General features: G+C 32.7%; 2 protein-coding genes across 2 annotated transcripts; both read left to right on the forward strand.

Moving 5' to 3' along the window:
- Positions 1 to 184: 184 nt before the first annotated feature.
- LOC114178186 (protein ESMERALDA 1) lies at positions 185 to 6,808 on the forward strand. The gene is made up of 10 exons (XM_028063944.1): positions 185 to 790; positions 1,871 to 1,940; positions 2,991 to 3,058; positions 3,159 to 3,247; positions 3,774 to 3,971; positions 4,468 to 4,672; positions 4,764 to 4,931; positions 5,135 to 5,302; positions 5,387 to 5,577; positions 5,911 to 6,808. The coding sequence occupies exons 1-10, from the start codon at positions 419 to 421 to the stop codon at positions 6,071 to 6,073; spliced, it is 1,692 nt and encodes a 563-aa protein (XP_027919745.1). The 5' UTR covers positions 185 to 418; the 3' UTR covers positions 6,074 to 6,808.
- Positions 6,809 to 8,271: 1,463 nt separating this feature from the next.
- On the forward strand, positions 8,272 to 12,060 carry LOC114176452 (phytanoyl-CoA dioxygenase). The gene is made up of 9 exons (XM_028061498.1): positions 8,272 to 8,436; positions 8,498 to 8,622; positions 8,717 to 8,777; positions 8,860 to 8,928; positions 9,348 to 9,466; positions 10,400 to 10,547; positions 10,628 to 10,772; positions 10,891 to 10,977; positions 11,775 to 12,060. Exons 1-9 carry the CDS (start codon positions 8,391 to 8,393, stop codon positions 11,815 to 11,817), a joined length of 843 nt encoding a protein of 280 aa, XP_027917299.1. The 5' UTR covers positions 8,272 to 8,390; the 3' UTR covers positions 11,818 to 12,060.
- Positions 12,061 to 17,957: the final 5,897 nt, after the last annotated feature.

The raw sequence follows: 17,957 nt of genomic DNA on the forward strand, positions 1-17,957 counted from the left end.
GGATTAGGAGAAAAGCAGAGACAGAGAGAGAAAGGGAAAGAATTCGTTGGAAGGGGTTGAATCCAGTGATATGCGTGATACCTTTCTTCGCGCACCTGCAATGAGTCACAAAAAAAGAAATAATAAAAAAAAGAAAAAAAAGAAAAAAAGAAAATAGAAAACCGAAATAGGTGCATGGCGTGGTTTGGCTCTCCATAAAACAAAAAGGAAAAGACTGCAAAGCGTTTTACCTGGTAGGCTAGGCAATAGCCAAAGCAACCCAACCCACGTGCTCTCTCTCTTTCTTTCTTGATTCTATTAGGAAATCAAGCCAGAAACGGTGTCGTTTTCTCGGAACGTTACATCGCGCTGCGTGCGGCTGCGGTGCTAGGAGAGAAAGAGAGAGAGGAGGGTTGTGATGTGGAAACGTTGATCCCAAATGCACCCGTACAATCGGCTACCGAGCAGCGGGCACTCGACACCGTCGCCGCCGCCGTCGCCGCTCCGGTCGCCGAGGCTCCGCCACGGGCGGTCTAAGACCGGGCGGTTCTCTCCAAACCGGGGGGGCGGTCGGACCGCAGCGCAGCGGCTCAGCTGGATGTTTCTATCCGTCCTGCTCCGACGACAAGGCGTTTTCCTCTTCGCTCCTCTCATATACATCTCTGGCATGCTGCTTTACATGGGAACCGCTTCCTTCGACGTCGTTCCGGTTATAAAGCACCGTCCCGCGCCTGGCTCTGTCTACCGTAGCCCTCAGCTGTACGCTAAGCTTCACCTCGAAATGGATTCCGACAATTCCTCCGTCGATGCGGTTCGATTCATTTTCAAATCTCTCTGGATTTTATTTTTCGCCGGATTTTGGTGATTTGTGATTTGTCAGGTTATTCTGACGGAGTTCGTTTTAGTTTATTTTATTTTTTGATTGGAATCGAGTTTCGACTCGTTGTCTTTTTTAATGTAGGTTTAGCCTTTGCGTTTTGTGTCTCGATTTGTTGCTGGTTGTGCATCTTGCATTCGAATGTGATTAAATTGCTTGTGGAAGAGCTTTTGTGCTCTGTGATGCGTTTAATGGTCAGATTGTTTGCCAGGTCTGAATACAGAGGATGGGGTAATGTGAGTAAGCGATTGGTCAAATCCTTTAGAACTGCATGATTGCGGATTTTGAATAGAGGAAATTGGTTCTAATTGTCAAAGCTGCTTGTTGAGCTACCTGTGAGGATGTGGGGGTTATATCGTTTTAGGAGTTTTGTTCACTGAGTATGTATTAGTCTTGCTGCATATGTTTCAATTTGACCTAGCATATTCCTTTTAAAAGCAAACTAATCTTGACACCCGACTTTCAAGGGATTCCTTTTGGATGATAATAATCATTTCCGAAATAAACAAAAGGGATTTCTCTGTTGACATGCTTATGAATTCATGCATTCATTTGGACAGAATTTCACTTTTGGTGGTAATATTTTGCGAAAGGCAGTCTGCTATGTTCAAGGTCATACTTCCTGGGTTTGAGAAGATATCAATTGACGAATAAGCTAGGAGAGGACAGAGCTTAATATTGTTAACCCATGTTTTATTTGAATTTAATGATTGTTTGTAATATTGGTCAGAAAATTTTCTTTTAAAATTTTTAATTCTTTCTTGATGCCCCGGTTCTAAAATTATGTATTTTATGAATGTCTTTTAGTTCTTGTGAAGATAGTTTCTTTATTTTCTTTTATAATGACCATTCTCTAGCTATTGGAGGATATTTGATTCTGACCGTCCATCTTTATATTCTAATTTGTTGGTTTCTTCCACAGTACTTTTACGAATCTTTATACTTTGCTGGTTTAGTTTGTTTTTTGGTTCTAGATAGACACATTCAGTGACAAGCTCATAAATTTCCTTTCAGATATCAACAATATGGAAGATTCCCTACAAAGGTGGTGAGTGGAAACCATGTGTGAACCGATCTTGTGAAGGTATGAGATGAGCTCTACTGATGGACAGTAAATGATGACATTTTCATTTTTATCTTAATTTTTTGTTCTGGTGTATAATTTGTTAGTGCTTTTGGTACCATTGATTTTTCTTTTCATTGTTACCCATTTAGTTCCTTTGGTTGCAGCTTAATGTTTGCAATTTTTAGGATATATTTTGTTAGAGATATGACATGAAGCCATCCATGACATGGCATACGTGTCCATCTAGTCTTGATGTTGAGGGCCATCTATAGATGTCTATACTTGCAAACTTCATGCATCAGTGCCCCAGTCCTACGTGTGAGGGTTTGTGTTAAGTTCCCTTACATTTAACTCAGAAAATGGCCAAAATACTCCTTTCAAGGTTTGGGCGATTCTTTTTCTTGAGTTAGGTTTGGGAGTTGAGTTAGGTCCAATTTATTTTTAATATGGTATTAGTCCCTACTACCAGATTGTTGTGAGTTTTATCACTGCTGCTCCTATTCTTCTCATTAAAGTTGAATTTAAGTGATCATGTTGCTATCCCCGCTTTAAGCCTATTGGTCTCTTGTATGAGGGGCATCTTTGAGATATAATACAAAACATTGACGTGTCTTCACCAGCTTAAGCTTCTGTGTGGTTCATTATATCGTTTTACCTCAAAAAATGGTTTGTCATCTCTTGGGTGTTCTGCTCCAGTTGTTTCCACTGTCAGGGTCTTGTTTTTCCTGTTATTTGGAGATTGGAAGCCATGCTACATTCTTGAGTCTTTAAAAGCTTTTTCGTCATGTATAGCCTTTTCTCTTTTGAAGGGCATCTTTTTCTTACCCTTGTATGATTTTTTTCTTATCTCTAATAATTTTCCCTTTTCTATCTAAAGAACAAAACATTGGGTAATAAAACCTTTTGTTGAAGCACTGAGTTGTCTTTAATTTATAAAGTGGACCATTCTTGTTAGAATTCCTCTGTTGGTGTTGGTCATTGCTGTGTGTGTGCGGAATCATGTCTCTAACTTCTGCAGTGTACTGTGTTGGGTTAACTATGAATGTACATTTCTTTTATTGTTGATAGCCCTACCTGAATCAAATGGATACATATACGTAGAGGCTAATGGTGGCTTAAATCAGCAGAGGACATCCGTAAGTGTTTTCTGTTCATTCTGTTTTTCCTTATATTCAAAGTGTGCTTAATGTGCTTTTACTCAACTCATATTTTGTGAATGATACCAATTTTTTACAGGTATGCAATGCTGTTGCAGTGGCTGGATATCTCAATGCTACGCTTGTAATCCCCAACTTTCATTATCATAGCATATGGAAAGACCCTAGGTTAGTTATGCTATCAATTAAGTTTTTCTGAACTAGGAGAATCTAGTGTTTTATGATGGCATAAGATCAATACCTCTTAGACTGTTAATCCAATTATGTTATGTATTTTTCTCATGCTATTGTTAAAAAAATTAATTAAAAAAAATGTTTAGAGATATGGAGAAACCACAACTACAAGAGGATAATACATCCTCCAAAACAGGAAAATTGGAAAACCTATATCCAACAAGAGATATTATAATTTATAAATTTTTAATAAAGTCATTTTAAACTGCTAGCTTAGATTTTCTTTCATGTTAATTATGTTGTAGAAACATTTAAATAGTGAAATCTTAATATCTTTGCTAATGGTTCTTTTAATAACGGATATTAGTCTGTTTTGTCAAATGGAATATTATGCATTTATAGTAGTACTTTATAAACTTGGTTACTGTGAGTTTCTTTCTTGATGCTTTTATGATTTTGATCAATGTATTCTTTTTGAAACAGTCTAAACTTATATATATGTAATACTTCATGTGTCCAGCAAATTCAGGGACATTTATGATGAAGAATTTTTTGTGAATACCTTGAAAAATGATGTGCGGGTGGTTGACAAGATACCTGAATACCTAATGGAAAGATTTGGCAGCAACATGACAAACGTTCACAATTTCAGGATCAAGGCCTGGTCATCTATTCAGTATTACAAAGATGTGGTACTCCCTAAGTTACTTGAAGAGAAGTGAGTATATGGTGCTCGTTGCATAAATTATTTCCTTATTCTCATTGATATGAATGGTTATAATTAAACAGTTTGGAGTAGTTGTTAGTTTTCCAAGGTATACCAGTGTAGAAAGTAGTTCGTATATGTTACCTCCGGTTTTATGATATATTTGGCTTCATTCACAGCTAGGAATTATGACTATGTTTTGAGCTGATGTTCTTTCATTGTTTTCTGTCATGGAAAGGAAGGTGAAGGGCCCATATGTTTGGGTATCTCTAGCCATAATTTATATTAATATATATTTTCCTTCTCGTCAGTTATCTTTTCGGATTACTGTTATGAGAGGAAGAGTCTTAAATTATATGACTTTAACACAATGAAGTTCCATCTTTACTTGATTTGGTTGGGACATATAAAACCATATATATATTTTACTGTAAAATTGTTGCATGAAATATGTTTATTGTCTTGATATAAGGAGTCTTGGATATTGAATTGAATTTTGTTCATGCAGGGTTATAAGGATTTCACCATTTGCAAATAGATTGTCATTTGATGCTCCTCCAGTTGTCCAGCGGCTTAGATGCCTAGCAAACTATGAGGCTTTACGGTTTTCAAGTCCTATATTGTCCATAGGTGAAGCTTTGGTTGAAAGAATGAGAAAACACAGTGCCATTAATGGTGGTAAATATGTATCCGTACATCTTCGTTTTGAAGAGGTTTGTTTTGATCAGATATGAATGTTATTAATTGTGAAGGTTAACATCTTATCCTTTGTTGCAACTGATGCACATGCTTTCCCATGGGCAGGATATGGTTGCTTTCTCTTGTTGTGTTTTCGACGGTGGAAAACAGGAGAGAGAAGACATGATTGCAGCTAGAGAAAGAGGTTGGAAAGGGAAATTTACAAAACCTGGACGAGTTATACGTCCAGGAGCAATCAGGATCAATGGGAAGTGTCCCCTTACCCCATTAGAGGTAAATAGTCTTCTTAAAGCTCTAATGATGTGAGCCTGTGTGAAGAGGATAAATATTCAGGGAGTACTTCTTTCATTTGAGAAGTTGTTTGTCTGGCTAGAAATTTCCTAATTTCTTGAAGTGCTCCTTTTGAAGCAAATTTATTGGTCTTTCTCGAATTCGATTGTTTTATTCAAAATCAATGCCTTCATCCATTTCTTCAGGTTGGCCTTATGCTGAGGGGAATGGGTTTCACGAAGAACACTTCTATCTTTTTAGCATCTGGGAAAATATATAATTCGGAGAAAACTATGGCCCCGCTACGCGAAATGTTTCCTAATTTACATACTAAGGATACCCTGGCTTCTGAAGAGGAGCTTGCTCCATTTAAGGTTTACATTTGTACTCTTACATTATGTTATTTGAACATTTCATTGGTTTAGTTCTATGATTTTGACTCTAGTTACTTCTTCTAGAGTTATTCTTCCAGGATGGCTGCTATAGATTACACTGTTTGTCTTCATAGTGAGGTGTTTGTCACAACTCAGGGGGGCAACTTCCCTCATTTTCTGCTAGGTCACAGAAGATACTTGTATGGTGGACATGCTAAGACAATTAAACCTGATAAGCGGAAGTTGGCATTACTGTTTGATAATCCCAATATAGGGTATGTTTTGTTGCATATGTTATTCAGTTCAAAATTTTGAGGATACAATAAATAAGATGAGCTTACTACACAAAAAAATTCCCCTTCCCATTTGTTTTGTTGATATTGAAATTAATTATAGTTACAATGGGATAAGTGACATCAAGACAAGGTTATTTTGAAGAAAACATCCTTTTATTGAACTGGAGAAAATTTACTTGGAAAACTATTTAGGAGTTAAGACACTTAGAATTTTGATTGTGTTCAACGAGGTTTGTCTTAGTAAAACGTTGAAGATATTTTGCTAAACAGAAAGTATCTAAATACCCCTGATCTACTTTCCTTACTTTCCAGATGGAAAAGTCTTAAGCGACAACTGCTGAGCATGAGGTCACATAGTGATTCGAAGGGGGTTGAGCTCAAAAGACCAAATGATTCTATATACAGCTTTCCGTGCCCAGATTGTATGTGCCGTGCCAACAGAACTGATGATTCAAGATCTTCATCGGCAACTTGATATACTCAGAATTCGATGGGTGTTTCCGCAACCTACAATTTTGTGAGCATGCCTTGCTGCTGACTGTATTTCTGAAATTGTGATTGTTTCATTTTTTTGCCCTTACCATCTGGTGGGAGGGGCAGAGTCGATTTTGGTGGGTGAAAGGATTTTGTTGAAGGATTATATACTTGGATTGAATGTGAAGGGAGTGGCATCCTTTTTGTACATGATGCCAATTGAGAAGAGAGAATGGCAAGGTTTCCTTTGCAGGAATCTCACCCAGAACACTGACAGAGCTGTTTCGTATAGTAATGAGCACCTGCTGCTGTATCGAACAAGTTGTTTAAAGAGCCAGAGGACAAACTCGTGTTCCTTCACACCCTGCCTGTACATTACCCGGAGTACGATATTGATGTGTCAAGGCTGTAGCATGCTCTCTGTACATTTAACTAAATTCAGGGTGTACCCGCCATACTATATTATTCTCCCGTTTTAGATTTTTTCCCACTTTCTCACTTTGTTCCTGTTTTCATTTTTGTATTTTCTTTACCCTCATATTGAGGTCCCCATTGTTAGCTATTAGGTGTATGGCTGGTTGTACGCATTTGTTATTCTTTTTCATTGGTGCCCCATTGTTTTAGTGATGATACCAGTGAATGTAATTAGTTCACTATTCATACTCCAGGCCAGATCACCCAACTGCTGCACCAAAAATACCCTCCATTTAATCACACAACATCACATTTGGTAAAAGTATTTCCTCTCATCTTGGTTCACAACAATGGAATCTCATTGGATGCAAAGTTGAAAGGGGTTTAAAGAGTTTTTCTCAAGTCTTTATATTTTTAGTGCGTAAACTTTACTTTTAGAAGTAAACTCCTTGAAACCAGACCAACAATCTGAGTCTGTATTATTAATCTACGCTCATATTAATAATACACGTATGATCATATTCTCCTTACAAAAACTATAAAACTTTCTATTAAACTACGTTCAACATTTAGTAATTATCACGTCTTTATTAGTCATGTTTTTATTATAGAAAAAATAACACTAATATATGATTCAAACTTTCTATTTTTGTTTTTTCTTTATTAATCTAAAATAATTCATAACTTATTTTAAAGTTAATTAATTGCGTATTATACACTAACAATAATATTATTATATTTACTTAGCCATAAATATTGCCTTACAAAGTCCTAATATAAGTAATATTTGAATGATGTCTTAGTAATATTTCAAAATTGTTTATATTAATAATACCACTGACAGACATAATAGATAAAAAAAAAGAGAGATTATCTCATCCTTAAGTTGAGGACACAAAAATACAAACAAAATCACCTCAAAGTCCCACACTTGTAAGAACTTGATTGAAAAAGTATAAATGAGTGGCAGTTCTAAGATATGATTGGTTCACTAATTATAGATTTATTATACAATTTTATCCCTAAAATAACTTGAGGGTTAGTATCTTTGTAAGCACTCCTATTCTCGGTTGTCAACTAGCAAATAAGATAAGGCAACGGCACCAGAGTTACAGAAATTGGAGCATAATAATTCTTGAAGTCAAAGAAGTTGGAATTCAAAAGTCTTAACAATACTATCTTAATCTATAACTAATTATATTAAAATAGATTTTTTTTCCTTAATTATTATTTTAAAAATTAATTATTTTATAAATAGTTGTTTTAAAAATTCTTTTTATTTTTAAGAGTTATTTTAAAAATCTCTTTTATGTATATATTTTATTTTTTTAATTTTATATTTAATAATTATTTTAAAAATTAATTATAAAAGTAAATATTATTAATTTTCATCCAAAATCTTTAGGAAAGTTAAAAAATATGAACACACTCATACGATCGCGCCTGTATTTGTTTAGTCTTTTGTAAAAGAAATTACTAACATTGTCATCTACTTTAAAGAAGTGCTTATTTTATTTTCTCTAATGTTTACCCAATTTAACTTTTGAAAAGTGATTATTATTTTCACATGAATTCTCAAAAAAATTTCTTTTTCTTTTATTTAAATAGTCTAGAAAAAGGTTAGTTAAAACACATGTTTTAATATATTTTAAATGTAACAAAACACGTAAGATGATTCAAAATGTGTAAAAAATAAAATTTAAAAAATTTAAGATTAATACGATATATGATATTAAATTAAATTTAAAAGGAGTTGATAAGATAAAATGATCGAAGTTTGACTTTTTAAGAAGGGGTGCATCTTATATAATAATAACCCATGGGTACCTAAGCAAGTACATTTTAGGACGATACTAAACATCGAATCCTTAATATTCCAGTGTCAAAGCAAATCACTACACAAGATGACTAAGCTTAGTTCCGAGCAGCTTCAATTCTTCAACTCTCAAGGTAACCTTTTTGGTCGTTAGCATAATTCCTAACCTCAACCAACCTAATCTCAAATTTTCAGGTTATCTTGTGATCGAATCGTTTGCGAGTGGGGATGAGATCGAGTCCATGATAAAGAGGATGGAGCAGTTGGTGGATAAGTTTGATTATTCTTCCACCGCCTCTATTTTCTCCACCAAGAACCAGGTTACCTCCAACATTTTGTGTTTTCATTTTAAAATTGGAGTTTTTTTTTTCTTATCTTATTATTCCTCTTATTCGTGCTCTTTTTTTCCTTCAGCAACAGTTGACTGATGATTACTTCTTCGATAGCGTGGAAAAGGTTTCTTTTTTCTTTGAGGGTATGAACATAAATTGATCTTTTCTGGTTTTGAGTAACCGGGTTTCTTTTAGTTTAATATTTTTCTGTTTCACTTTTGGTAGAAAAAGCATTTGGTGATGATGGTAAACTAAAGCAGCCCAAGCAACTCTCTATTAATAAAGTTGGCCACGGTGAGCCTTTTATACTCTGATATTTTATCTCACTTTTTAGTAGAAATAAACCTTAGATGCAATTTAATTCTTTTATGCCTTTGGTGTCGTATATCAATCTGAATTAGAGTTTTACTTTAGTGATCCACAAAATAAAGGGTTGTATTGAAGTTCAACACTGGTCACAGAGGTGAAACTCTAATTCTGATTGGAAACAACACAAAGAACATCTAAGAAACTGCATATAATGTTTGTAAGTAGAGATCGGGTTCTCTCTGTTCACATAATATATAGTTGAATTAATTAGTTTATGACAGTGGGGACCTGCTTTTGTGCTGTTGTGCTGATTGGTGAATGAAAGCGTGAACTGTGAAACTAGCATTGTTCCTTTTAAATTAATTCAATTTTCTATGAATTGGGTATGCTGTTGATTTGTGCAGGTCTTCACGAGATTGAGCCGGCATTCAAGAAGTTTTCTTCTTCTGAGAAAATTTCAAGTTTGATGTACTCTTTAGGTTACAAGAGGCCTGTAGTTATGCAGTCTATGTATATATTTAAGGTACAATTTTGCTTTTCTGGGACATCTAGTGGTTATAACTCAAGTTCAATGCTGTATGTTGTGGCATTATGTATGAGCAAGAGCAATAGATATGTGAACTGGTTGAAGTTTGTGTATGTTCATCTAATTTCCTTGTTTGAGGGGTAAGGGAGTTGTGTGATTTAGTTTTTATATTTGTTCTCCAATTTGAAAAATGAACTTTCTCCACTTTAATATTGTTACCTGTGTCACTTGCTTCTTGGATTTGCAATCAAACTAACAAATGCTTGAATAATGCTCAAAAACTGTTGTGTTGCAGTGGTTTATTGCATAGAAAATTCTGGTATTGAGTCATTCACCTGAGAATATAACTTACATATCTCTTCCAAGATGGCATATACCTTGTTTAGTTTTTAAGGAATATTGAATATGTGTATTGGTGATATTCAAAATTACTAAAATATACTTTTGGATTTACCGTTTTAGTTTGTTTCTTGTTTCCATACTTCTAAATTTTGATATTATTTTATGGTCTTTTGTATACATTATGGACATATTTTAGGATGGTTATTTCAATACTGCTGTGGTTTGAACCTGACCACCGGGCCGTTTGTCTTATACGTAGTTAACATATTTACTGGTGTTTCATATGCATGCTGTGATATTTCTTTTTAAAATACATTAAAATGAATGAGCAGAACCTCGTGTTTCTTTAGTCTCATCTGAATTAGTTCATTTATATACTTTACTCAGTTAACTGACTGATGGAAGCTGCTACTCTAGTTTATTTTATGCAAGAATTTGCTTGTTTTAGGTATTAGATGTTTCAAAATGTGGCATAATAAATTTATGGATGTGGTTATGTGCAATTTTTATATGGCCAAATACATATCTAGGTATAGAAATATTTGATGCCTGGTCAGTATTAACTGATCATGAAATTTTTATCATCAGCAACCAGGCATTGGGGGTGAAGTAGTGCCACACCAGGATAACTCGTTTCTTTATACTGAACCACAAACGTGCACAGGGTTGTGGTTGGCTCTAGAAGATGCAAATACATTAAATGGTTGCCTCTGGGCAATTCCTAGATCTCACAAAAGTAACTTTTTCTTACCTTTTGGTTTATTTCCTTTGCTTGGTTCATATGCTCTAACCTTTTGTGCTCTATGCTTGCTATAGATGGGCTGGTTAGAAGGTTCTTGAGAGATGAAGATGGTGTCAAATTTGATCGACCTTCACCATCTTATGATAAAAAAGATTTTGTTCCTATTGAAGTAAAAGCTGGTTCTATGGTTGTCATCCATGGTGATCTTATCCACCAAAGGTATGTTGAAACTCTTCTCTCCAGAAGATGTGTATATCATGAAGTATAGAAAGAAATTTGCCTTTGGAAGTGTCTTCCTGATAATTTATCCTTCTATGCTTTTCTATATGAATAACAGCTTTGAAAACCAGTCTCCAAAATCAAGGCATGCCTACAGCTTGCATGTGGTGGACACAGTGGGCTGCACATGGGCACCAGAAAATTGGTGAGTTTAGATCATGGGTAGAATTTGTTTATCACCATTTTTCCACCTTTAGGAGTTTAGTTCTCATTTCTTAGAAAGCCTTAGAAAATGAACTTTATGCTTAAATCAATATTACAAATCCCATTTATATCCTATAATCTGGTGATATTCATTGTCTATGTGTGATCTCTAATACACATTCTTCGCTTTGATAATCTCAACAAACCTTGTACTGATACTATCTTAAAATATGAATTTTACATTTGAGCTTAGAAAACCAGTGTAAAATGAGTTTTGCGTCCACTTATATATTATAACTTGTACATATCTCTTCTCTAATCGATCTGAGATTACAATAGAAAAGTTTATTAACTAAAAGATATTCTCTTATTTATTTGATCATATTAACAATTCAACACTTACTTTGCCTTGATTAAATCTTTAAGATTTTCACTGGTTCAAATTTTCCTGAGTTTTTGCGTTTTAAGTTTTTCTGTCTTCTACTTCTGGTGGAGTTCGTTGGCATTGCCTTAATTCTTGTGTTGCTGCTTGAAATTTTCTGGGTAAGTTTATTAATATGAATTTGTGTTAAGATGAGATATAACATCTTTGGACTTTTTTCTTGTGCCATTAGTGCTAAGTCTTCCTTGATTCCAATAATTAACACTTGAAACTGCAAAAGAAATGTTTGTTTTATGATAAAGTTGACTTACTAAGGACACTCACTACTGTACATAGTAATTTGGACTTTGCATTTTTTCATAATTCTGGGTGGATTTTTCTGAACACATACTCTTTTCTGTAAAATTTTGTTTCAGGATCAGACGAAAAATGGAGCCTGAACCACTCTTTGTAAGCTGACTTTCTGTCAAATTCTCTTGCAATATAAAGCATTGTAACAATGTCAACCTTCTTCTGGTTGCCACTCAACACACTACATTCAACCTCTTTCCTTTGCTTTGGGATATGAATAATAACAAAGTTATACCAATAGCTTTAACAAATATATTATTTCCCAGTAATATTTTTTTTTTTTATAATTTCAGTGTTTCTTTTATGTAGTTTAAATTATATACACTAAGGGTAATTTTATTTTATTTTTTACATGGACATCTAATAGGAATTCATCTTATAGCCATTAGTTGGAATTCAAGCCTGATAATTGTATTTCTTAATTTTTTATAATAACAAATACAATTTAAAGTTTAATATAACTATTATCACACCATAACACATATCCAAACAAAAGTATGAAGAGTAAAATTATAATAAAAAAAAATAGTTGTGCAAATGATCTATCTATTAATTATTATAATTATACAGTAAGACAGATAAAACTCAACCTTATTGTTAAAGGTTACAAATATATACTATTGAATAGATGTCATAAACAACTTAAACTTTTACCATGTGGTTACAGATTTTTTTTTTATTGTGATAAATATATACAAATTAAATTACTTTTTTTTCTTGTTTATTTTTTGATATTTCACTTATAATTACATTTGTTTTTTATTTTTGACAAGAGTATAAATGGTAAACAAATAAATGTAATCTTTGAAGATTTAAAGCAATAAACAAATAATGCTTTTTTCTTATAAATGTAATAAAAAGAAAAAAAGGTATGAGTATCTTAAAATATTGGTTAAAATAAAATTAAAATATTAATTAGCAAAATCATTTAGTAATTTTGACCGTTAAAATTTTTAGAGAAATTCTGGTTTTGATTTTTATTTTGGACCAAATTAAACTATTCCCTTTATATTCTTTTTAAAGATCAACTCCTTTCCATGGATTTGAACTCATAAATTTGTGATGTTCATTTATTTAAAGGCATATTTTGTAATCTATTATTTTAAAAATACATTAATTTAAGTTTTATATTTTTTATTCTAGGATTTCAGAGTATAATATGAAGCTTTAGATATTAAATGGATAAACCCGCCGTACTTATTTCATGTTTTATTTTATTGATTGGATCAGATTCATATTTAAATAATTAAGTCTATAAAGATTTTAGGTTAGGAAAAAATAAATATAAATCTATTCTACACTATGTGAGTCCAATATTGTATGAAAACCACCTTATTTTAAGCAGTTTAATTACTTTTTTTTTTTTTGCATAATTCTTTTTTGCAATTCTTTTCATAAATATTCTCTCTCTTCAACATTTTTTTATATTCTATTTGTGTTTAATGAAAATACTTAAAAAATTCATAAAAATAATATTTTATTAATATATAACTATATAGGGTTATCTCTAATAACGCCGTTAAACAACATTATTTACAAAATTTCCTTTAGTGAGATTAATTTTAAAAAGAATGGTTGTCAATAAATATTTTTTTTACATTGTCCAAGAGAAATATTAAAGAAGCAAATATTTCAAATAAGCCAGGTTTATAGATCCACAAAAATTAAGTTAAATACATAAATAATCTTACTATCAATAATTTCTTGTTTAAATCTGCGTGATATTAAAAAATAAATAAAATTAAGATAACCTACTTATTTAATCATGTTGGAGCTATAATTCAGATAAGTGGATTTTTAGGGAGTTAGTTTCATGTTTTAATACCTAACGAATTAGAAAGCAAATTTTATAAAAATTCTGACGGTGCACTGTAACTAAGCAAATTTTATTATAAACTATCTATGATGGTTTTTAGTGCATTTTTTCTTTTATATTAGTAAGTTCACTAAATTTCAACCATTTAATTATTTTGTTTAATGAATGTCTATTGAATCACTAATAAAGACACTCTGTAGAACATTTTCTGTCGTCTTTACTACAATTAGGACAGACATCCTACACAATTGATCAATTTTTCTAATTGTATTATCACATAACTAAATATGTTATTAGGAAATTTCTTTCTTTAAACCATTTTTAAACTTAGTCATCAAGTGATACTTTTGATTGAACTTAACTCAATGTTAATTAAATATTAAGTTCATGAACTCAATCCAATCCATTAGTTATATAATATATTTTAAATTTATTATTTGTACATGTAAGCATGGGTTTTCAACCTATGTTCTTTCAAACTCTAGACTCTTACGTCATATTATTATAAAATTAACTTTCTCTCTAATTTCTGATTAAATAAAATAGAAAAAAGTTTATATTTTATTTTTAAGAAGTTATTCTTATAAACCAACAATTCTTCTAAATGTCAAGAAAAATAAATTTATAACTTATTTCAATCCAATGATAAAGATATTTCTATATCTTGTTATTTGTTTAAGATTTAATTTAATTTGTTCAAATGGATTATTTAATCAAAATACACTCATGTTACAAAATTTTGAAAGCATATATCAAAATGTATTATTACAAGGAAAAAACATACTTTTAAAATTGTGAAATAATTTATATTTTTCAGGTAACTAGATAGCTATTCATCATTTTAATTCAACCCACATTAATTTGCTTAGATTTGGTAGAAAAATGACAATTATCTACGTCAAATAATTTTAATTGGATTGAGTAACTGATTTTGATAAAATCCCATCAAATAGTTTATGAAAATTTCTTTATCTTAATCTTACTCACACTATTATGATTGTCACCAAGGGTTTTGTACATGATGATGATGGAGGAGCAAAACCAAATAAGAAAATTTCTTTATATTAATCTTATTCACATTATTATGATTGTCACGAAGGGTTTCGAACATGATGATGATGATGGAGGAGCAAAACTTAGCAATTATCAATTTCTAGAGATTTTCTTATGATGTATTATATGCATGCAAGCATGGACCATGTTTATGTGCTTCTTCATACTCTCATAAATAAAAGGTTTTACACATCTTCCTATTTACTTTATTGGATAAAATACAAATACACAAGTTTTGGGATTGAAAATATGGTGAAGTGATATTATTATTCAAAAGAAAAATTACATAGCAACTAGTGAGTTTTGTTTATCTTTATTTATCATATATCAATAAACTTGGAAATTGATGTTGAAATAGAAGCTTTGACTCATTATCAATCCCAAAAGCATTATTGACAAGTACAATGTGTTAGCAATACCAAAAATTGGTCAGTAAATGGTGTTTAACGACGAACTACAAAAAGGTAAAAATTCATTGGTAAAGTGGTTGTTGGTGAATTATATCGACGAACGTAGAAATTTGTCGGTTGTGGAAGTCATGATGCTTGTGATGGTGGTGGTTGTCACTATTGTCCTCTTCGTCGACGTCGTCCTCGTCTTAGTCCTTGTCGTCACTATTGTCCTCACCCTCATCATTATGAAAGTGGTAGTGGTGGTGGTTGTAGTTGCCGTTGTATTACCGATAGATATTGAGCGACAATAACAACCAACAATAAAATATGTGATTGAGTCTCCTTTTTCTTCCTCCTCTTCCTTTTCTTTTTTCTTTATTTCTTCATCTTCTTCCTCATATCCTCCTTGTCACTGTGCCACCAGTGCCACCTCCAAGTCATTCTTATCCTCCTATTTGTCTTCCTCTTTCCTCTTCTTCCACCTCCACCTAAGCGTCACCGATGATCATCGACGTCATCGATGAGCCTATGGGTCACCACAAACCCATTGTCGCATCACCACCAAGCCACTATGGTCACCACCTATTGCGTCCTCCTCCCCTTTTTCCTCCAACTCTTCATCCATCGGATTGAGTGGGAATTTGTTGCCCAAATTGCCATCAGATTTACCAACGAAATGATATCGTCAATAACTATGATAATAAGTTACCGATGAAAATATCAATCGATAATAAGAATTGTAATTTACTGATGAACGCTACCAACGACTTTCACCATCAATAATTGTGATGATAAGTCTCTAGTGCAAAGAAGGGTTTCCATACCAATTTTTTCGACATTGTACTCTGGTTCTACAACCGAGTGTAATCATGCAAAGTAAAAAAGGGGGCTTTTGGCTTCAGTTCCTAACTGAAACCTAAACTTCTATAATAGGCTTCGCTTGGTAAGACAGTTGAACCCTAAAACAATTCAAAAAATATTGAAAATAAAAAATAAAGGAATAGGCTTCAGTTCTGGAAGTCAACAAAAGCCCATTCTCTACATTTCAAAAATAATTCAAATTTATTTAAATCAAAAGCGGGGGAATAGGCTTTAGGTGTGGGAATAACCAAAGTTTATACAAACATATGCTTCAATTATTTGGGAAACTGATGCCTATTCTTTATCATTTCAAAAATAATTCAAATTTATTTAAAACCAAAAGCGAGGAATAAACATCAATTTTTGGAATGATTGAAGCTTATTCTACTTTCTATATGCTTCGGTTTGTGCTATAACTGAAGCCTATACAATTTTTTTAAAATATTGTTTTCTATTTATATAAGGAACCTGGACAGAAACAAAAGAAACCAAATACAACCAAACACAAACAATATACAACAATATATAGATAAATTTTTTGAATCAAAGTACTTTAGATATTGTACAAAGTATATGTTACATATAATTATTACAAAGTATACTAGATTAGACTATTATACAATTTTACTATGTAGTTGGCACAAGATTGCCTTACATACACTATTAAACCCTTGTGCATGGGTGTGGGATTGCTGAATGTTTGGACAAAATACAAATAATTTCAATTAGTACATAAAAAGACAAAAAATTGCAAAGTACATTGAATCAATTAAATTATTATCGGTTTCCTATGACTTGTAATACGAACACAAACAATGGTTGCTATCCATTGCATAACATAGTAACCACACTCAAAAGAGCCAATTTGTTTATTATACTACAAATATATCAACATAATTATAAATAATTGAGGAAAAAAATCAAATAATTATAATTGGACCAAAATAGCTAAACTTGAGGGACAACCATTGTAGCTTTTTAGTTGTAGCAGTTGATCTCCCTCCCAACATGCTACATGTCCAACATGTGCACTATGAAAAATGGGAATTAGTTAGGATACATTTATATAAGAAAGAAAATTCATTTACCTTCCCTAATTTGCAATTCACAAAGTTTAAACATTCAATGGGACACTCATACCAGTCTGTGAATGAGAATGTTATAGTTGACATTTTGTGTTTGATCTACAACCAAATATTTAATTGAGTCAAACTATAAAAATATCCTCTGACCCCTAACCCCAAAGAATATTTGTTCACAATTTCTTAATCGCTTTACAATGTGCTTTGGAAAGGATAAATAAAATAATGGAATAGATGAAATAACCAAATTAATAAGACATACACACCCAACAAAGGTGAGTGTTCTACCCTTTCATCTAGATAACTAATTTCTTACTTTACCCACTACCTCATCCCAAAACTGATTTTTCCTTGAATTCCCCCCAATAGGCACGCCAAGCTATTTGAGTGGGATCTTCATATAGCTAATTCAGAATCACTGAAAAGTTATCCATTTCCACCTTTAGTATCCTTATAACACCTATCTTGCTTTTAAGGTAACTAACCCTAAGTCTATAGACTAACTCAACACCTCAAGATGCTTTTATTACCATAATATTGTTAGTCTTAAGATGACATTGAAAAAGCGTATCATCTGCAAATTACAAGAAGTTAACCTCAATTTCATTGTCTCCAACTCTAACACATTCAAGTAAATGTTTAATAGTCGCTTGTCTCACTAACCTTGCTAATCCCTCCACTACTATTAGGAAAAGGAATGGTGCCATTGGATCTCCTTGTCTCAACCCTCTAGTTGGTTATCCCTCCACCACCTCTAGGTCATCCTCTTCCTCCACGTCCTTCACCTCCACCTTCTGCTCTAACTTTGGAAACCACTGCTACTGACGTCCTCCACCTACGTGTCATTGGTGATCATCAACGTCATCGATGAGGCACTACTACTTCACCACCAAGCCACCACTATCACCATCATTGCGTCATATCCTCCTCCTTTTCCTTCTTCTATTCGTATTCTTCTTTTCTTCTTTTCACCCACATCCCCTTAATTTACAAAAGAACTCCATCAGGTTGGGATAAAATTTGCCACCTGAATTGCCAACGAAT

This window comes from Vigna unguiculata, chromosome 3, assembly GCF_004118075.2.
Source record: "Vigna unguiculata cultivar IT97K-499-35 chromosome 3, ASM411807v1, whole genome shotgun sequence".
NCBI classification, from domain to species: Eukaryota; Viridiplantae; Streptophyta; class Magnoliopsida; order Fabales; family Fabaceae; genus Vigna; species Vigna unguiculata.